The sequence below is a fragment of the Camelina sativa genome, chromosome 16 (assembly GCF_030686135.1).
Source record: "Camelina sativa cultivar CO46 ecotype springtype chromosome 16, ASM3068613v1".
NCBI lineage: Eukaryota > Viridiplantae > Streptophyta > Magnoliopsida > Brassicales > Brassicaceae > Camelina > Camelina sativa.
The window spans coordinates 29,479,555-29,496,393 of record NC_141895.1 but is presented as its reverse complement, the minus strand read 5'-3'; the positions used below and the strand labels follow the sequence as shown (position 1 = coordinate 29,496,393).

The window sequence follows — 16,839 nt, the reverse complement described above, 5'->3', positions numbered from 1 at the left end:
CAAAATAGAAGATAATACTTGAAACATATTAACGTAAAACAAAAATGCTATGGTTCTCAATAAGTTCAGGACGATTGTCTCCCGGAGTTAGAAATATGACAATTCTTGTTTTGTACTACGTACCTTCCTTTAACAGAGAAAGAAAAGATCTAATCGAAAATAGTTGTGTGGGTACTAATTTTTTATCTTCTGAAAATATTATATTTTACGTGATTGTGAAGGAGTGATAGATAGATGATTATTAACTGCTAACGTGTATTGGATAATGACTAAAGCGATGATAATAGTGATAGATCCAATAATTATCTAATTAATTTACCGTAGACGAATTAATAACTCGTTGAACACTATACAGTATTTATGGAAGAATGACCAGTCATGCAAAAATGCCAGTAAGCATAATACATGCTAGTTATTCAAATTCAAATTGGAAAAATCAAACACGCTAATTTCATTATCACGTGGAACCAGTCAAAGTGGGATTTGATTTGGCCACTGTGACCAGCGTCAGAGGCTATCAATCAAATTCACATCTGTGTACTATCGAAAGAAAGAAATAAGAAGACAATGATCCAACAAAAAATAAGAGAACCTCCAATTGTTTTTCATCTTTCACAATCTAGGGAGACAATACATAACCAATATGAAAGATGTGAATGGTTGCAGCGGTTGGGGCGGATAAATCCGTCTGCAGACTAAACCGCTTTTTATTTATCATTTAGCAAATGTTGTTCGCAATGATACGGTCTAAATAAAGCAGAGACAAAACCACAGTGGACCAACTGTGGACCGCTTTTGCATACAAATTGAGTTTGTCCGCAATAGTCTGTTATCCGCTTTAAAAATAGAACGGTCTAGATCGCAGACGGATTTGCCCGCCCTGACCACAATTACCATTAAAATCCAAAATCATAATTCTGCTAAGATGATATTAATTAAGCCTTGTCCTTTCCAAGTTGTCAGGATCATGAAGAATATATAACTCCACTCATGTACTGACGATTAGCATTGCGCAACTGAAAGAAATTATGTAGTTTTCATTTCAATATCTAACATTTTGTTACTTATTGTATATTTATTCCATATAATTTTCTAATTGTTTTTACTTATTTTACGTATGTAATTTGGGGTTACGTACGCAGTATTACCAAAACCCTATTGAAAACTCGATATGAGTCTTTAATGTGGCCAAAATGGTTTTAATATTTTTAAATCACCAAACGTACGGATACCAAAAAATTATGTGAGATTCAATATCTTCCGAATGTTAACGTACATTTGTTGATTAAGACTGGAAAAACGTACGGATACCAAAAAATTTCACACCAAATTTTTTTAAAATATTTTCTTTTAGGTTACTCTATTTATATATATATTTTTTTAAAAAATAGATAGAAAAACCATACACCAGTGAAAAATATACCATACTGTATAGAGGAAACAACTTACATGTATCATTATGAAGACTATTCAGTAATAACTACATTCATAAAATTTAGATTAATAAGAAATTCGCTTAAACGTTGGATAAATCTCAGAGAGTACTAATTATTTCCAAGTTTATGGGATCGTAAAGAGCCTTCTTAATGTCTTCAAGCATCTCCATGTCTGAGTCATAGCGATTCTTTTTGTTGAAGAACATCTCAAAAACTTTGGATAAAGACATGTGAATATCTTTGCACGGTTTAGACAAATCACTGAATTTATCCATTAGGACATGCTCCATAAATTCTTTCCTCTTCGAATCAATTATCTTTTCAATATAAGTAATCGAATCCTCTATCTTCAAACCGCAGTGACTTTTCATGTGGAGCAGAACGGAGTTGATCTTGCGTTGTTCTTGTTCCTTCTGAAATTTTTAATATTACAAGAAGTTAAGTACAAGACGAGCACCTCATATATATATATATGCCTTAAAGATAAAGATCACATAGCTTTCAGTTTCGTCCAAAATTTGATAATAACTAGAAAAGAACTAGTATAACCCTATACTATATTTGAATTCGATAGATATACCCCAATTAGATTTACAATATCTTCTCACCTTATTAAGTAGATATAGACTTAAATAGTTCAAACTGGTAAATTCAGCCTGGTTAGATTTTTCTGGCTGTCCCGAAAGCTGGTTGACATTATCCATTTTTTTTTGATCAATCAGTTGACATGTCTCATAAGCAATATAACATGGTATTCTAATTGGAATGTCTAATCAACAATAATACATGGTAATACTATATAAAATGTATCCATGTATGATAAATTAATTCAGGTATTATAGAGATTGACATTACCTGGTAACTCTGTAGATCGTTAAGCAGTCGGGTAATGGTCATGAGCAATGCTGTTATGTCATCATAATTTCCGGGTTTGAGTTTGTGCTGGGGAAAACAAGATTCAATGAGACACAGAGTAGGAAGAACAATGGTGTGTACTGCGATTGAGATAATTCCATTTTGAAGATATTCTTCTATCGACGGTATGTGTCCGTTCTTACTCCAATTGGCTTCACGTAGCCACGACTCAAATGTTTCGCTCCACTGCATAGTCATTATTTAGTTCACTAATTCATCTATTCTGAAAATTGAGTTATTCGTATATAATTTGGTCTTGCTTTTATTTAGTTAGACTTTTGGATCAAAGTTAAGAATCTTTTCCATAAAACTAGCGGTGTAAATACCCCTATAATAATTTTAAAGTAAGAAGCCGGTAAGATTTTGAATTATTTAGATTTGTTATATTGACGAAAACATTTAATAACATAGGATTTCAGATGATTTTTTAAAAATCATTAATTAAATAACAGTAGATTTCAGAATACTCTAAAATTTCCTAAAATATCAAATTCAATACACCCCTTAGTACGTATGAGAACGGTAATATAATTTTGTACTCCACTATTTAGTATTTACAAATAAATAGCAATATTGATGTTGTTTTAATATTAAAACTATGTAGTTGTTTGAACAAGAAATCACATATCGATTACATACGTGGCTCTATAGTTACTTCAAGAATCAAGGTTATTCCACACATATAAAACATGATTAAAACTAACAGTATCTTGAATCAGAAAGACTTACAATGTTGCGTAGATGGTCTGTTATGTCAGTTCCGTGACCTTGAAGGCAAGTTTCTGCAGTCTCTTTTACGAGATCATCAAGTGCTTTGAATATGATCTTGCCGTAACCTTTAAGCTCTTCTCCTTCCCATCTATATCATTTAGTTGTAGACAATATTTCATTTAACAATCAATTGAGTAATTGATTCCCAGACGGATATATAGTTTATAATAATCACACGTGCATGACATTTTTCTTTAACCAATGTACCTTATAACAGCTTTAGTAAGTGCTCCCAAGTCATCAAACGATCCTTCTTCGTCGAAGAAATCATCAGCAACTGTAATAAGGATCCCACTCTTTGCCATTAGCTTACGAATATTAGTTGCGGTTTTAATAGGTAATGGAGTGCTTGATGAAGCTGCAAAACAGCAATATGTTGTCTTCTCTCTTCCGAATCCGATATCGTTAAGTCCTGATTTCTTTACCCACCTAGCTCAAATTAAAATATCAACTTTATTTTCCATGATTGATATATAGGGTGTATAAGGCTCTCAATACTTACGTAATCAGGTCCTCCATCTCATGTCTATATACAGCTTCTCGAAGTTCAAAATTTCTTAGAGCGAGATGAGTAAGTTTGTCCCTATATATACTGTGTAATAAGTTTCCAGTGATAAGAAAGAAAAAAACCCCTTAGTATGAGTAAGTTTGTCGCTAGACATACAAAGTAATATTCAATTGCAAGTATCTTTATCATATTGCTTAAATACCGGATTAGAGAGGCTTTTCCAACTGAGAAAGCATTTGAGTCCTTGTCCTCAATCCACATCCTATGATCAAGATGTTTGAGTCGAGCCATCCATGGGGAACTTATTTCATGTTTAATGTGAAAACTAGGCACAATTTGTTTATCAGTAAACTGACTTTTGTTGAGTAATTTCCGAGAAAATTCTCTTGCTTCTTCCAGTTCACACTCTCCTGGAAACATGAGATCAGTTGCTCTGTAAACACTTAACATCACAAAGAATAAACATTCAGTGTTCGTCTCTAGATGATGTCGGATTTCTTCATCACTCAGGAACCAGCAAAAGCTCCCTAAATCAAGTTTGTGTGAAAAAAAAAAAAAAAAAAATCAGATTTGGAATTGATGGAATATAGATATAAGCTATATATATAAATAATATTGAGAATTAGTTATTTTACTAGGTAAAACATAGTATCCGTTCATTCTCAGCATTCGAAACTCCAGAGAGGCTTTGTGCAACTGATCTACTTTTGAACTTATGGGCATTGTCTCGACATTCTCCTTCTCGTAGTTCCTAAGGAGAAAACATAAAAGATAATTTAAATTTGTGTATATATATATATATATATATATATATATATTAAGGTAATTACTTAATTATAAAGTATCAACGATCGTAAGAGTGTTTGTAATTATCCCTCACTTGTAAATTTGAAGAAGAAAATGATCAATCTCTTCACCAAAGTACTCTGCTAAACCAAAGTTATCCATTATATTGACCATAGTGAGCTTGATGATTTCTTCACTCAGGGGGTAAACTTGTGGCACTGTATTTAATAAATAGCCATAAGGAATACCAAAAACGATTATCAAGCTGTTAATACCTTTTTCTTGATTAAAGATTTGAAAAAAAACAAAAAAACTTAAATTAATTAACCTCCATGGGGGCATCTTTGTACGAGAGATTTCAGATAAGCCAGACACTTGGTATTTTTTGAGAGCATATACGCTGCTGCAGTTGCTGAGGGTGATTGAAACAAAGAGCCATCTGAATCACCAAGTTTCTGAATGAGGTATTTTTTTATTTTTGGCGTATAACGTAGATGGCAATACTTCTAAATATGCGAGCAGGGACTGCTGACTGTGACGGTCATTCACAAGTTTTTCTCTACACAAATGTTGGTTAGTAATTAAGTGTTAGGAATCTCATATCCAAAAAGGTCCAAGAATAATCAATTGATTTTAAAGCTGGAAATTTATTTGCAATAATTTGAGTTCGAAGCCAAATGATTGCATATAAGATATCTTCTTGATAGGGAATCATGATTCCTCACATTAGTTTCATTCATGTATATATCATTTACTTTTAGGCATGACTTGATAATTTTATGTCGTTAAGAATGTTAATTTGTAAGTTTGTATTTCCTATGTTTCATTTCAAAATGGTGTTTTAGCAAAAAAAATTTTTTATTATTAATGATGTTTTCAATTTTCTATGCAAAAAATAAATGTATTAAATTTTTTTACCAATTATATTTTACAAAATATTTTTTTATCGGTTGATTATATTTTGTTTAATGATGTTTTTATTAAAATTTATGTGTAAAAATCTTAAACACCACTTAAATTAAACAGAAGGAGTATTAGATTTTGGCACGTACCGTTGGAGAATCTCTTTGCGCTGGAATAACAAGTTATTTATTATTCGTTTCGCTCGAGTAGAGAAGAGAAGTCGTAGGCCAAGTTGTTCAGCAATCTCGAGGAGTCCAGTGAACATGAGAACCAGCCAACGAGGACAAGATCCCTTCATGTTAGGGTTGATATATTTCCCAATAATATTCCCCAAACGTCTTTCTATGTATCTCTTCCCTATTTAATTCATGATGTATAAATAAATGCCCCAAATCTCTAAAAATATTACTATAAAATTCATTTGGGGATTTGAAATATATATTTAATATTTTCTCAATATTAGAATAGATGAATTTCTAGGATTTTGACCAAGTTTAAGAAACTAATTAATGATATATTGTTGTTAACTCAATAATACATTTTTGTTTTAGGAAAAAAGAATAAATAAAAACAACACATGATGATTTATTATATATTATATATAGATATAGAGCAGAAGGTGAACATTAATTTAGCTTTGACATGTTATTCAATTGCAATATGACATATATACATTTAATAATTATGTATTGTAAAAGTAAAAATATTAAATTGTTATATGATTTTAAAAAAATGCATTAAATACACTAAAGAAAATCATCTTTTGTTATAAAAAAAAAATTCTAAAACATCATCTATTCTAATAGTGAGGAGTAAATGATTAGCATGAAGTAATTTTCTATTGATATACAGCTTACAGACAAATATATTGAATTTTAGTTTTGGAACCAAACAAATAAATTTAGGAAAAATTGGTGAAAGACACGTCATATTTTTCCCAATTAACAAAGAAAATAAAAAAATTCCACGTATTTAGAATTTGTGCAAAGACACGTCACACGTGTGCATGTGAAACGTACGTAATGGATGCAATGTGAAATGTACGAAGGGTTTTATTCAAATCAACCACGTGCAAACCAAAAAGATAACTAAGCCCATGGCGAAACAAGTCAGCGTGACGATTACCTTTGTGGACATGAAGCCTTCCAATGTTCCATTTGCGAAGTGCTACAACACATGCAAGTGTAGAAGCGAGTGTTTCGTCTCCATTGTCATCTCCGGGCCTCCCCCATAATCCTTCTACAACGTTCTGATTGTTCAGAATCCAATCTACATAACCTTGAAACATTGGCTGTAGAGTACCGTCATCTTCAATCATGGCTAGCCAAGCTGTGTCATAAGCTGATATTAGTAATGGGCCTAACTCACTCCCAAAAACTATCTCAAGAGAGCAAGATTGCCACATACTATATATATTGCCCAAGGAATTATGTTTTTTCCGATGTGGGATATATTCTAACACACCCCCTCACGCTGATATTTGAAACGTGAAGTTTGTGGGACTGGACATCCACGGGTGGTAGACTACAATCGAGAAGTTTGAACCTTTGCTCTGATACCATATTAGTAATGGGCCTAACTCACTCCCAAAAGCTAGCTCAAGAGAGAAGGATTGCCACATACTATATATATTGCCCAAGGAATTATGTTTCTTCCAATGTGGGATATATTCTAACAGCTGAGGGCGAGACAAACGAGTAAGGATTCATATTAAAGTTATCCAATTCAAATGTACCTCTCTTGATCTCCTCAGCTATAAAGTAGAGATCAGAAGTAAATGATTCTTGAATTTCATTGTTTCTAGATTCTTTCCTTCTTGAAATGTTTTAGCTTTTCCTTCTTGAAATGTTTTAGCTTTTATCAAAAACAAATCTTTTTAGCTTCGTATATGATTGTTCACGACATTTTGGGTCTTTATAGAGAGTCTAGAGGGCTTCGATGAGCTTTCATAAAAACCATAATCAATAATGTGAAAATGAGATTAAAAAGCCTCACGAAAAAATAAAATAGAAACCCCCATATATTGACAAAAACATATGTCCTTCTCGATAGTGTTTCCTCCCAATGTTTATGTCATGTCTTAGTACGAGTATTAATTAAGAAAAAGTTTGTTCAAATTTTGAGAACCACATACATTTTTATGGTATAAACGTACGGGTGATTCGATGATTGCAAGATTGTTCGTTAAGCTCGAAAATCTCCGAATAAACAAAGTCTTCTTATTAATTGAAATCTCTTTAGTTAGACCTACCAAAACCAAGAAAAAAAAACACAAAAGCCTCTTGACCAAAAAAAGTAAGAACAACACACACAACACAAAGCCTGAAATTTTCTTTTGCTTATTTAAGTTTGTTAAGCGCTAAAATATAAATATAGAAAGAAAAATAAATTAAAGTGAGATTATCTGAAATATACGATGTATCAGGTGTCCTAATTTTTGGTCAGAAAATTCGTCTTTGAACCTTTGATGGATTGACGTTCAGAATTTTCCGCATCAATGCATTGATTCTCACATAAAACTGTAGTTCTTAATAATTTCAATTCACCATTATTACTTAATTTATCAATAAACCATATATATCTCTGTCGATACCATGGTCACTCTTTTGTCTCCACAGATAGACCTTTCACTATGAAAGGGTAGATCTTGCCATAATCATGACATTCACAATCGGTTTCTAGTAGGAAAATAAACTCCAAAATAGAATAAGCATTAGACAATAATATAAATAAACGATAAATAACAAATAATTATCCTAGATATGCTGCATCAATTTGCAAGCTCTAGCTAAATTACATAACAATTCACACATTGTTACCATAATGACATAAAATCAATCATGTGAAAAACGCGAAAGATATAGAGAACTCATAAACTACAAATATAGACAAAAACATGTCCTTGTGAGACTCTGGCCTGAATATCTCTACGCCTCATGTTTTTTTTTCATGTCTTAATGTTCAATCTATATCATTGATGATATACAAAATATCAATATAAGTTCGTACAACTTGTGAAGAAGCAGAACCACACATACATTAGGAGTTTACGACCTTTCCTAGCCCATTAATAAATAAAATACGATGTATGATATATCAAGAATACTATTATCGTACTCTACTGTGAAATTTTGGGGACCATGTAATTAATGCATGGGTTAAATTTTTGATTGGTACAAAGATCCAGAAACTATAAGAACATCTCCACATGGAATTAAAGTAATAGTACGAATAGATTCTTCTTTTTCTTTTTCTATTGGTTTTCGGGGAATATTTTTCTATTGGTTGTAACTTGTTTGGTTGTGACTAACAAGTTACAAACTTAGGCCCTGAATGTTTAATAGTGTTTGGCTAGATTTTGGTTCTTGTTTACCTAAAAACCAGTTTTACAGTCTTTCAAGATTTTACAAAATTGGATTTCCTAAAAAATGGAAAATCTAGTTTTTGAAAGATTTAATCCATTTTGAAAGAAAAACCAAAAACACTCTTATATTGGTTTTTAAAAACCAAAAACTAAAATCTAAAAACCAATTTGAAAAACCATTCCATTCATGGCCTTAATGATCACTATAAGAGCACGTGATTAGTTTTTATTTCATGCTAAGAAGGACTGATAATGAATAGATATATAGTTTTTTTTGTAATTAAGAACACGTGATTGGTTTTTGTTTCATGCTAAGCTGTATTTAGTTAATCTGATCCACTGAAAAAAAGGACTAATAATCAGATATAATTTTGTTATTAAAAAGTTTCGAACCTAAAATATATTGTCATTAGGGCGGTCCGGCTGGAGTGCCAAAGCAGATTAATGAGGTTCTCCTCCTATAAATGCTGCTCAAAATCAAGACCTGGTCCGATTTAGTTAGTTAAGGAAATTTAGTTAATACATGTGTAGTTTCTTTTTCCAAAAATTGAAGAATATAATGTTCAAGATAAAGTAGTTTCGGAAAGACAAAAGAGTAGAGTTGTTATGAAAATATAATGATCAAGAATAATCAATTGATTATTTTTGTTATGAAATTGAAAACGTAACATTTTTCTTAGATCATTATGAAGATATTTTGATGACTGGTTTTATAAAATATATGGAATTGAAAAGCCAATCATCAAGGGAGAGATTGAAGATGTTGTGTTGGCCGGGCATGGATTATAAAACTCAATCACCAAGAGAAAGATTGAAGGTGTTGTATTGACTCAAGTTTTATAAGTTCAAGAACATGTCATGAATTTATACTAAAACAAGAAGTGGCAGTAAATAGATGAGACATAGATACAGACATGGAATCGTCATAGATGGTGTGACAGGTCATACAACGATATTAGACAAAACTAACATTGAGGCTAATGCATTACATGATACAAATGTTGGTGGAGTTGACACACAGAATGAAGTATTACTTGATAAAAGTGCAGGTACATCAAACCTTAAGTAGCACTTGGTGATCATGTTGACATAGTGATTGACACAAAGCAGAGAAGATAAGATTGAATCAATAACCCTGCAGTTAGATATATCAAAGGATATGTCAAACGTCTGAAGCATTTCTTGTACTTGTTCCGGCGTTAATAGAGGAAGTAGTACAAGAAGCTGAATTGAAGAGTTTGAGTACATAAGCTTAAGGCCGACTTGGACAAGCCAAGTAGCGACTGCTGAGCTGGATGAACATCTTGAATTTTCATTCAAGATGGGATCACGACAGAAACTTTTCTATTTGTTGTATAATAGAAAATTTCTATTTGTTGTATAATAGGAAAATTGTATACAATTGTTAATCTCCCAATTCCTATTTGTTTTATAACAATTTTTTTTGTTTGTTGTACAACAGAAAAGTTGGCAACCCTATAAGTTGTGCAAAATACCAAAAAGGGGCTTCATAAAGACTTGCACGCTTCAAGGTATTTTCGAGAAATACACACAAGATGTGTGATGTCGTCCCATCAACCAGATAGAAAGATATTTTGATGGTTTATTCATCTTGAAAATAATGATACGCATAATAGTGTTTGTATCATATGCAGATTGTTATCTTGTTCTAGTGAATTTATTCTGTACTAGGTCCGGGGATGTAAAAAAAACCAAACTCTGTTAACAAAGCTCGTGCGTTGTTTACTTTAAAAAAATGTTTAGACACTCACCAAAAATAAGCAACGAAGATGGTCTTAGGTCTCAATTCAAAGGTTTTGGTTCTTCCTTTTGTGACAAGTGAATTTAGATTATATCTTACGTCTAGCTATGCTAAATTAAGCTGATTTGCAACAAAAGCAACTTGCATTGCTTTTTCCTGCACTTGTCATTATTAATTTACACTTCTTAACAAATTCTGTCAAAATTGGTTTAAAATTTCTTCAGGAAGTTTGATTCTTCAATATTAAACAATTAACAACCAACAGTTTTGAAAAAAAATAATCGTAAATAATAAATGGGCCTAAAAGGGCCGCATAAAATCGAAGACTCATATGGACAGTGTTTAAACGGATCAGTAAATAAATGAGCCTAAATGGATTAGTCAATTAGTATTTGATAGACAGGGCTTGGAAGGACCGGGTGTGTCCGTTTAACATCACTAAGTGAGAAGCCAAAAAAATAACTCTGCAAATGAGGTTAGAAAAAAGCTAAAAAGTTCAGCAACTTCGTACATGGCATAGTCTCTGTCTAGTTTAGTAGTTTACTTCGAACCATTGCGAATATTAATAAGGTGATAGATAAAGAATGATGTTGGGGCCTTTTGAATAACTTGCCTGCATGATGGGATGAAATAGAATTATTTGGGTCTTTGAAATATCAACTTTGTTCTCTTCTCTCTTGGGGAAATTAAACTGTTACATGCTTTAAATCTCGGCTGGTTTGCATTGTAAGTCTCTAGAAAGTGTTTTTTTTTTTTCATCAAACATTTTCTTCATTCCATCTTTCCTAATTTTTTTGACGTGATAGATATATTGCGTAAAATAAAAAGAGAATATTTTGAACCAAGTTGCATTAAAGGAAGAACAGATTGATGTACCTCAATACATAAACGTGTAGCATATTTAATTTAGGTAAACTTAGCTAGGGAAAAGTATACTATCAGTATTAGCTTCTGTTATTAGTATACATCTTGCAACTATGGAGTTGAAAGAAACATATACACCTTTCTTACGTCAACTGTAAACAGATACGTATCAGTGGTGGAGCCAGTGAAGCATTACCAGATGAAATTCTAAAAATTAGTGGAATTTTTATGAAAAAAAAATTGACCCTTATGCAATAATACAATTGATCGAGGTGAAATTTTGTACAATATTATAATTGATCCACGTGAAATATTAAAACACAAAAAGGCTTTAAGTTTAAGGCTTTCGGTATGAAATATTGAGCCCAATTAATTTTAGTAAATATACAAACTGATTGTTTAAGAGCCCATCTAATATTCTGTTTTTTTTGGTCTACCTACGTGAGCATAAAAACGAAAAACTGTTCAGCTTCTTCTTTTTTGTTCTTTTTCAAATTTCAGATAGTGTGATATGAGTTTTCTTCTTCTTTGTTCCAAAACTCAAGAGTTCTAAGATTAGATTTCCAAGTACTTGAATATATTTTTTTTGTATATTAAATTTCCTTAACTAAGTTTAATACTGTCTAATATTAAAAATAAATTTCCTAAGCTCTATTTGTATTAATCTTCTAAAAAATTGTGATTTTGCTTTGTTTTAGTTTATACTTTAGTAAATTTACCTATCTGTTGGTGTTAATTGTCACTCTTTATATGATTTTGATAGCTCTGTTTGTGTTAATCGTCACTCACTCTTATATGATTTTGATTTTTGTGTGTAGGAAACAATAAACATAATGGATCGCTTCGTCGTGAAAAGAAAAACTCCACCATTTGATATTGATTTGGATGATTTGCCATGGGATCCAGCGAAGAGGAAAAGAATTATAAGCTATCATCCCAATCAAAGAGATGAAGTATGGCGCAAATATTTGACTAGAGGACCTTGTCAACCTCGTGGTCACCGTTTTAAACAAACAGCAATTGGAGGGGTGCTTCGACGTTTTAATCTAAAGTGGTTTGATATGTATGGTGATTGGTTGGAATATAGTGTGGAGGAAGATACAGATTTTTGCTTGTGTTGTTACTTATTCAGAGATCAAGCTCAAAATCAAGGTGGGAGTGATTGTTTTGTATCAACTGTTTTTTGTGGTTGGAATAAGGGGTTGCAGGGGTTGAATCAACATGCGGGATCTGATGTAAACAGTTTTCACAACAATGCCAAAAGAAAATGTGAGTATTTGATGAGGCAAGGTCAGTCTATCAAACATGCTCTTCATAAACAAAGCGATGTTGTGAAGAATGATTACAGAATTCGACTGTATGCTTCCATTGATGTTTCTAGACATTTGTTACATCAAGGATTACCATTTTGTGGTCATGATGAGTCAGATGAGTCAGCCAATAGAGGTAATTTCTTAGACCTTCTGAAGTATACCGCTGGTCAGAATAATGCTCCAATTCAAAAGGACATTGTGCATTGCTTTGCAGAAAAGGTAACTAAATCTATTATTGAAGAAATTGATAATGATGTCTTTGGTTTGCTGGTAGATGAATCTGCTGATGTATCAGACAAGGAGCAAATGGCAATGGTTTTTCGCTTTGTTGATAAGTATGGGATAGTCAAAGAAAGATTTGTTGGTGTTATTCACGTGAAGGAGACATCTTCTTTATCTTTGAAGTGTGCTATTGATTCTTTGTTTGCGAAGTATGGATTGAGTATGAAAAAGGTGAGAGGACAAGGATATGATGGAGCTAGTAATATGAAAGAAGAATTCAATGGACTAAGATCATTGGTTTTGAAAGAAAGCAGCTCAGCTTATTATGTTCATTGTTTTGCTCATCAACTACAACTAGTTGTCATGGCAGTAGCAAAAAAGCATTTTGAAGTTGGAGAATTTTTTGACATGATTTCTGTTTTGTTGAATGTGGTTGGAGCTTCTTGCAAGAGAAAAGATATGATCAGGGAAAACTACAGAAAAATAGTGGAAGAAGGGATTAACAATGGTGAAATTAAGACTGGAACTGGGTTGAATCAAGAAATTTCTCTTCAAAGGCCTGAAAATACTCGTTGGGGTTCACATTATAAGACTTTACTGCGACTTTTTGAGTTGTTTTCTTCTGTAGTTAAAGTTCTTGAGTATATTCAGGATGAAGGCACAGACTCCACCAAAAGACAACAAGCATATGGTATTCTCAAGTATTTTCACACTTTTGATTTTGTTTTCTATCTACACTTGATGCTGTTTGTTATGGGTCTCACTGATAGTTTATCAAAGGCTTTACAAAGAAAAGACCAAGATATCTTGAATGCTATTTCATTGGTGGAATCAACTAAAAGTCAGTTGCAAAAGCTTAGAGATGATGGATGGAATGCTTTTATGGCTAAAATTTGTTCATTTTGTGAGCAAAATGACATTGGGCTGGTCATAATGGAGGAAGATTTTGTTGACTCAAGAAGACCAAGGAAAAAGACTGGCATAACCAACTTGCATCACTATAAGGTGGACTGTTTCTACAATGTCTTAGATATGCAACTTCAAGAGTTTAATGATGGTTTTGATGAGGTAAATTCTGAACTACTTGTTTACATATCATCCTTGAGTCCAATAGATTTTTTTCGGCAGTTTGATAAGTCATTGCTCATGAGATTGGCTGAGTTTTATCCAGAAGATTTTAGCTTTATGGAGCGTAAATCTCTTGATCTGCAACTTGAGATATATCTTGACAATGTGCAAAGAGATGAAAGGTTTACAGATTTAAAGAGTCTTAGTGATCTTGCACGTGTGATGGTGGAGACAAGAAAACATCTTTCACATCCTTTGGTATATCGTCTTCTAAAGCTATCTCTGATTCTTCCTGTTGCAACTGCAACCGTCGAACGATGTTTTTCTGCAATGACTTTTGTGAAGACAACCTTGCGTAATCGTATTGGTGATGTATTTTTAAGTGATTGTCTTGTTTGTTTTATCGAAAAACAGATACTTAACACTATCACAAACGAATCAGTGATAAGACGATTCCAAGATATGAGTGAACGTCGAGTGCATCTGTTGTAGTTGTAATGACAATTTTATGGTTTTAATTATTTTTATTTTTTGCTTAAAAAAATATGACCCTAGTGGATAGATTTTCTGGTTCCGCCACTCATACGTATACATATGAAAGATCGCGTGTGTGTATGTGTGTATATATATATTCCCAGAGATGATATATATCTGCGTAAACTATATTATGTGTGAATTAATACATACATACATATCTATATAGATTACGAGTGCCAATTCATGTTAGGAAGTTGAAACGCCTGTCTTAAATCCCCATGATCACCTAGTGACGACGTCGTATCCATAACTCCATTTGCATGAAACCCCGAACTCTGAGGAATCTCACTAAGCATTGATAAAAAAGAAACATTGTAGTTGTCATTGTTGAGATCACCTGTATGATGAAACCTCTTGCTCGATAGGAAATATCCGAATGAAGATGATCCCGAGGCCTCGTGACCCATCCGGTACTGACCACACAACGAACGTTTGTCTGAAGAAACGACCATACCGTCGAAAAAGTGTTCCTCGTTGTTGTTGTTATTGTTATTGTTGTTTTCGTTGTTGTCTAGAACTGATGTGGAAGAAGAATTAGCAGATGACTTTGAGAGCATTCCTTCCATGAGATCTTCTCTTAGTAATACTCTCTCCATAGTTGGTCGTTGTGAACTATTCTTCTTATAGATCCTACATAGAACCCAATCGTCTAGCTGCAAAGTTTCGATTTGTGGTACATTAATCAACACATCAAACTATGCATATTGTATGTATAATAATAACGTCAGCTGGCATTGATTTAACGAGTAAAGTATCCTAGTTTTCCCAAAATAGATTTCGATATAAGTTTCCCACGTGAAACAATATTGTAGACTAAAAATTCAATTAAAATAGTGGAAAATATCACATATTTAAATTGATGAACTTCATATTTTAGGCTACTGAAACAATATGTGCTAATATATTTAGGGTTATTTTAGATTCCTTATGAGGTTTTTTGCATAGTAGCTAAACATTTCATTACTCAGAACAAAATACATTTTTCATGTGTTGAATGGTACCTTAGAATCTATATACGGAGACTCAAATTTGATAACCCAAATTTTTTTAGTGGATGTTAAGATCGTTGTACATACCCGTAGTGAGTTTTTCCTCGTCGTGGCTATGTCAGGTGGCTTAGCCGTGGTGCTAAGGTTACCATCGGTGAGGCGATATTCATGCATGATCCAATCTGTTTTAATCCCTTTAGGAGGTTTTCCACCGTAAAAAACAAGCGCTTTCTTGACGCCAACCTTGTGACTATTGCACGTAAATATTGGTTTATCTGTTCCAGTGGCTTTCCAATAACCGGAAGTTGCTGCTCGATTTGGCCTAACCCCATTCGGATACTTCCGGTCCCGAGGACTAAAGAAGTACCACTCGTGCTCTCCAAAACTCGCCTTGCCTATAATCATTCACAAATTAAATACCATCAGCCAAGTGATCATAGTTATTTACACCAAATTTTAAATAATAGTTATAGATTTCAGTTGTGTAAAATTAGTTTAGTACATTTTAATCCAAACATTAAGCATAAATTTGGAACAATATAATATAGCATATATACTTGGAAGCTCCCAAGGATCAAACTTGTAAAGATCAATCTCGGCAATGATTGAGACCGGAAGTGGAACAGAAGTAGCTTTCTTCTTAAGAGAATGAACCACTAGTTCCTCATCAGTCGGGTGAAACCGAAACCCGGGAGGGAGATGCGGATGGCCCGGCCCTATGCTCGAATCCCCCATGTTTTCCATCAACTCAGATCACGAAATCAGTCTCATGATCCTCGAGAGATTAATAAGTTTGGAAGAGATCAGTTTAAATCTATCGTAAGAAGAGGCGAGAAGAAATATTATAGTAGGTGTTAGGTTTGTGTGAGCATATGCCGAACAGGGGTGGGTCCCTTGACGAGAAAATGACACGTGGCTAATCGTGGGGCCCAGAATCAGCGGCCAATGGGCATTAAATTTTGGAGAAAAGGCAGGTTTTTTTCGAACTGCCTTATGTCATGCCTTTCTTATGCTACACATCACGCACATACTTCTTTTTGGTATTTTCTTGTGTTAGATTTTATAAAAAATTATAAATTGAAGAATTATTTCTTATATATATTTTTAGTCTAATTGATCATATATCTATATATATATATATTAGACCATTATGATTATATATATAAGAATTTATTAGAAATGGATACCTCTTTTCAAAATACCTATTTTTTTGAACATTTTTATTTTTACATTGATAATTTTCAAAACATTTTTAACATATATAAGTACATTAATCCAAAACTTTCAAATTATTTATCGTTCCAAAGGTAATGGCGAGTTGCCCTATGCTATACGAGTCCAAATTGTCTAAGCTGTTTAACAAATGGATTCGCCATGAGTACAAACAAGTTTAAAACATTT

General features: G+C 32.9%; 2 protein-coding genes and 1 pseudogene across 3 annotated transcripts; 1 reads left to right on the top strand and 2 right to left on the bottom strand.

The window, feature by feature from the left end:
- Window positions 1-1,411: 1,411 nt before the first annotated feature.
- Window positions 1,412-7,187, bottom strand: LOC104754108 ((E,E)-geranyllinalool synthase-like; annotated as a pseudogene). Its single transcript, XR_015583756.1, has 12 exons — window positions 7,055-7,187; window positions 6,445-6,648; window positions 5,469-5,676; window positions 4,745-4,975; window positions 4,511-4,634; window positions 4,266-4,381; window positions 3,833-4,157; window positions 3,625-3,714; window positions 3,330-3,551; window positions 3,081-3,210; window positions 2,292-2,537; window positions 1,412-1,849 (listed from the first exon to the last, which is right to left on the bottom strand). The product of XR_015583756.1 is annotated as a (E,E)-geranyllinalool synthase-like (transcript).
- Window positions 7,188-12,142: 4,955 nt separating this feature from the next.
- LOC104754107 (uncharacterized) lies at window positions 12,143-14,404 on the top strand. The gene is made up of 4 exons (XM_087492859.1): window positions 12,143-12,599; window positions 12,708-13,154; window positions 13,215-14,284; window positions 14,327-14,404. Exons 1-4 carry the CDS (start codon window positions 12,143-12,145, stop codon window positions 14,402-14,404), a joined length of 2,052 nt encoding a protein of 683 aa, XP_087348985.1.
- A 115-nt stretch (window positions 14,405-14,519) lies between these two features.
- Window positions 14,520-16,285, bottom strand: LOC104752777 (NAC transcription factor 25-like). Its single transcript, XM_010475009.3, has 3 exons — window positions 15,996-16,285; window positions 15,526-15,833; window positions 14,520-15,102 (listed from the first exon to the last, which is right to left on the bottom strand). The coding sequence occupies exons 1-3, from the start codon at window positions 16,180-16,182 to the stop codon at window positions 14,617-14,619; spliced, it is 981 nt and encodes a 326-aa protein (XP_010473311.2). The 5' UTR covers window positions 16,183-16,285; the 3' UTR covers window positions 14,520-14,616.
- Between the last annotated feature and the right edge of the window lie 554 nt (window positions 16,286-16,839).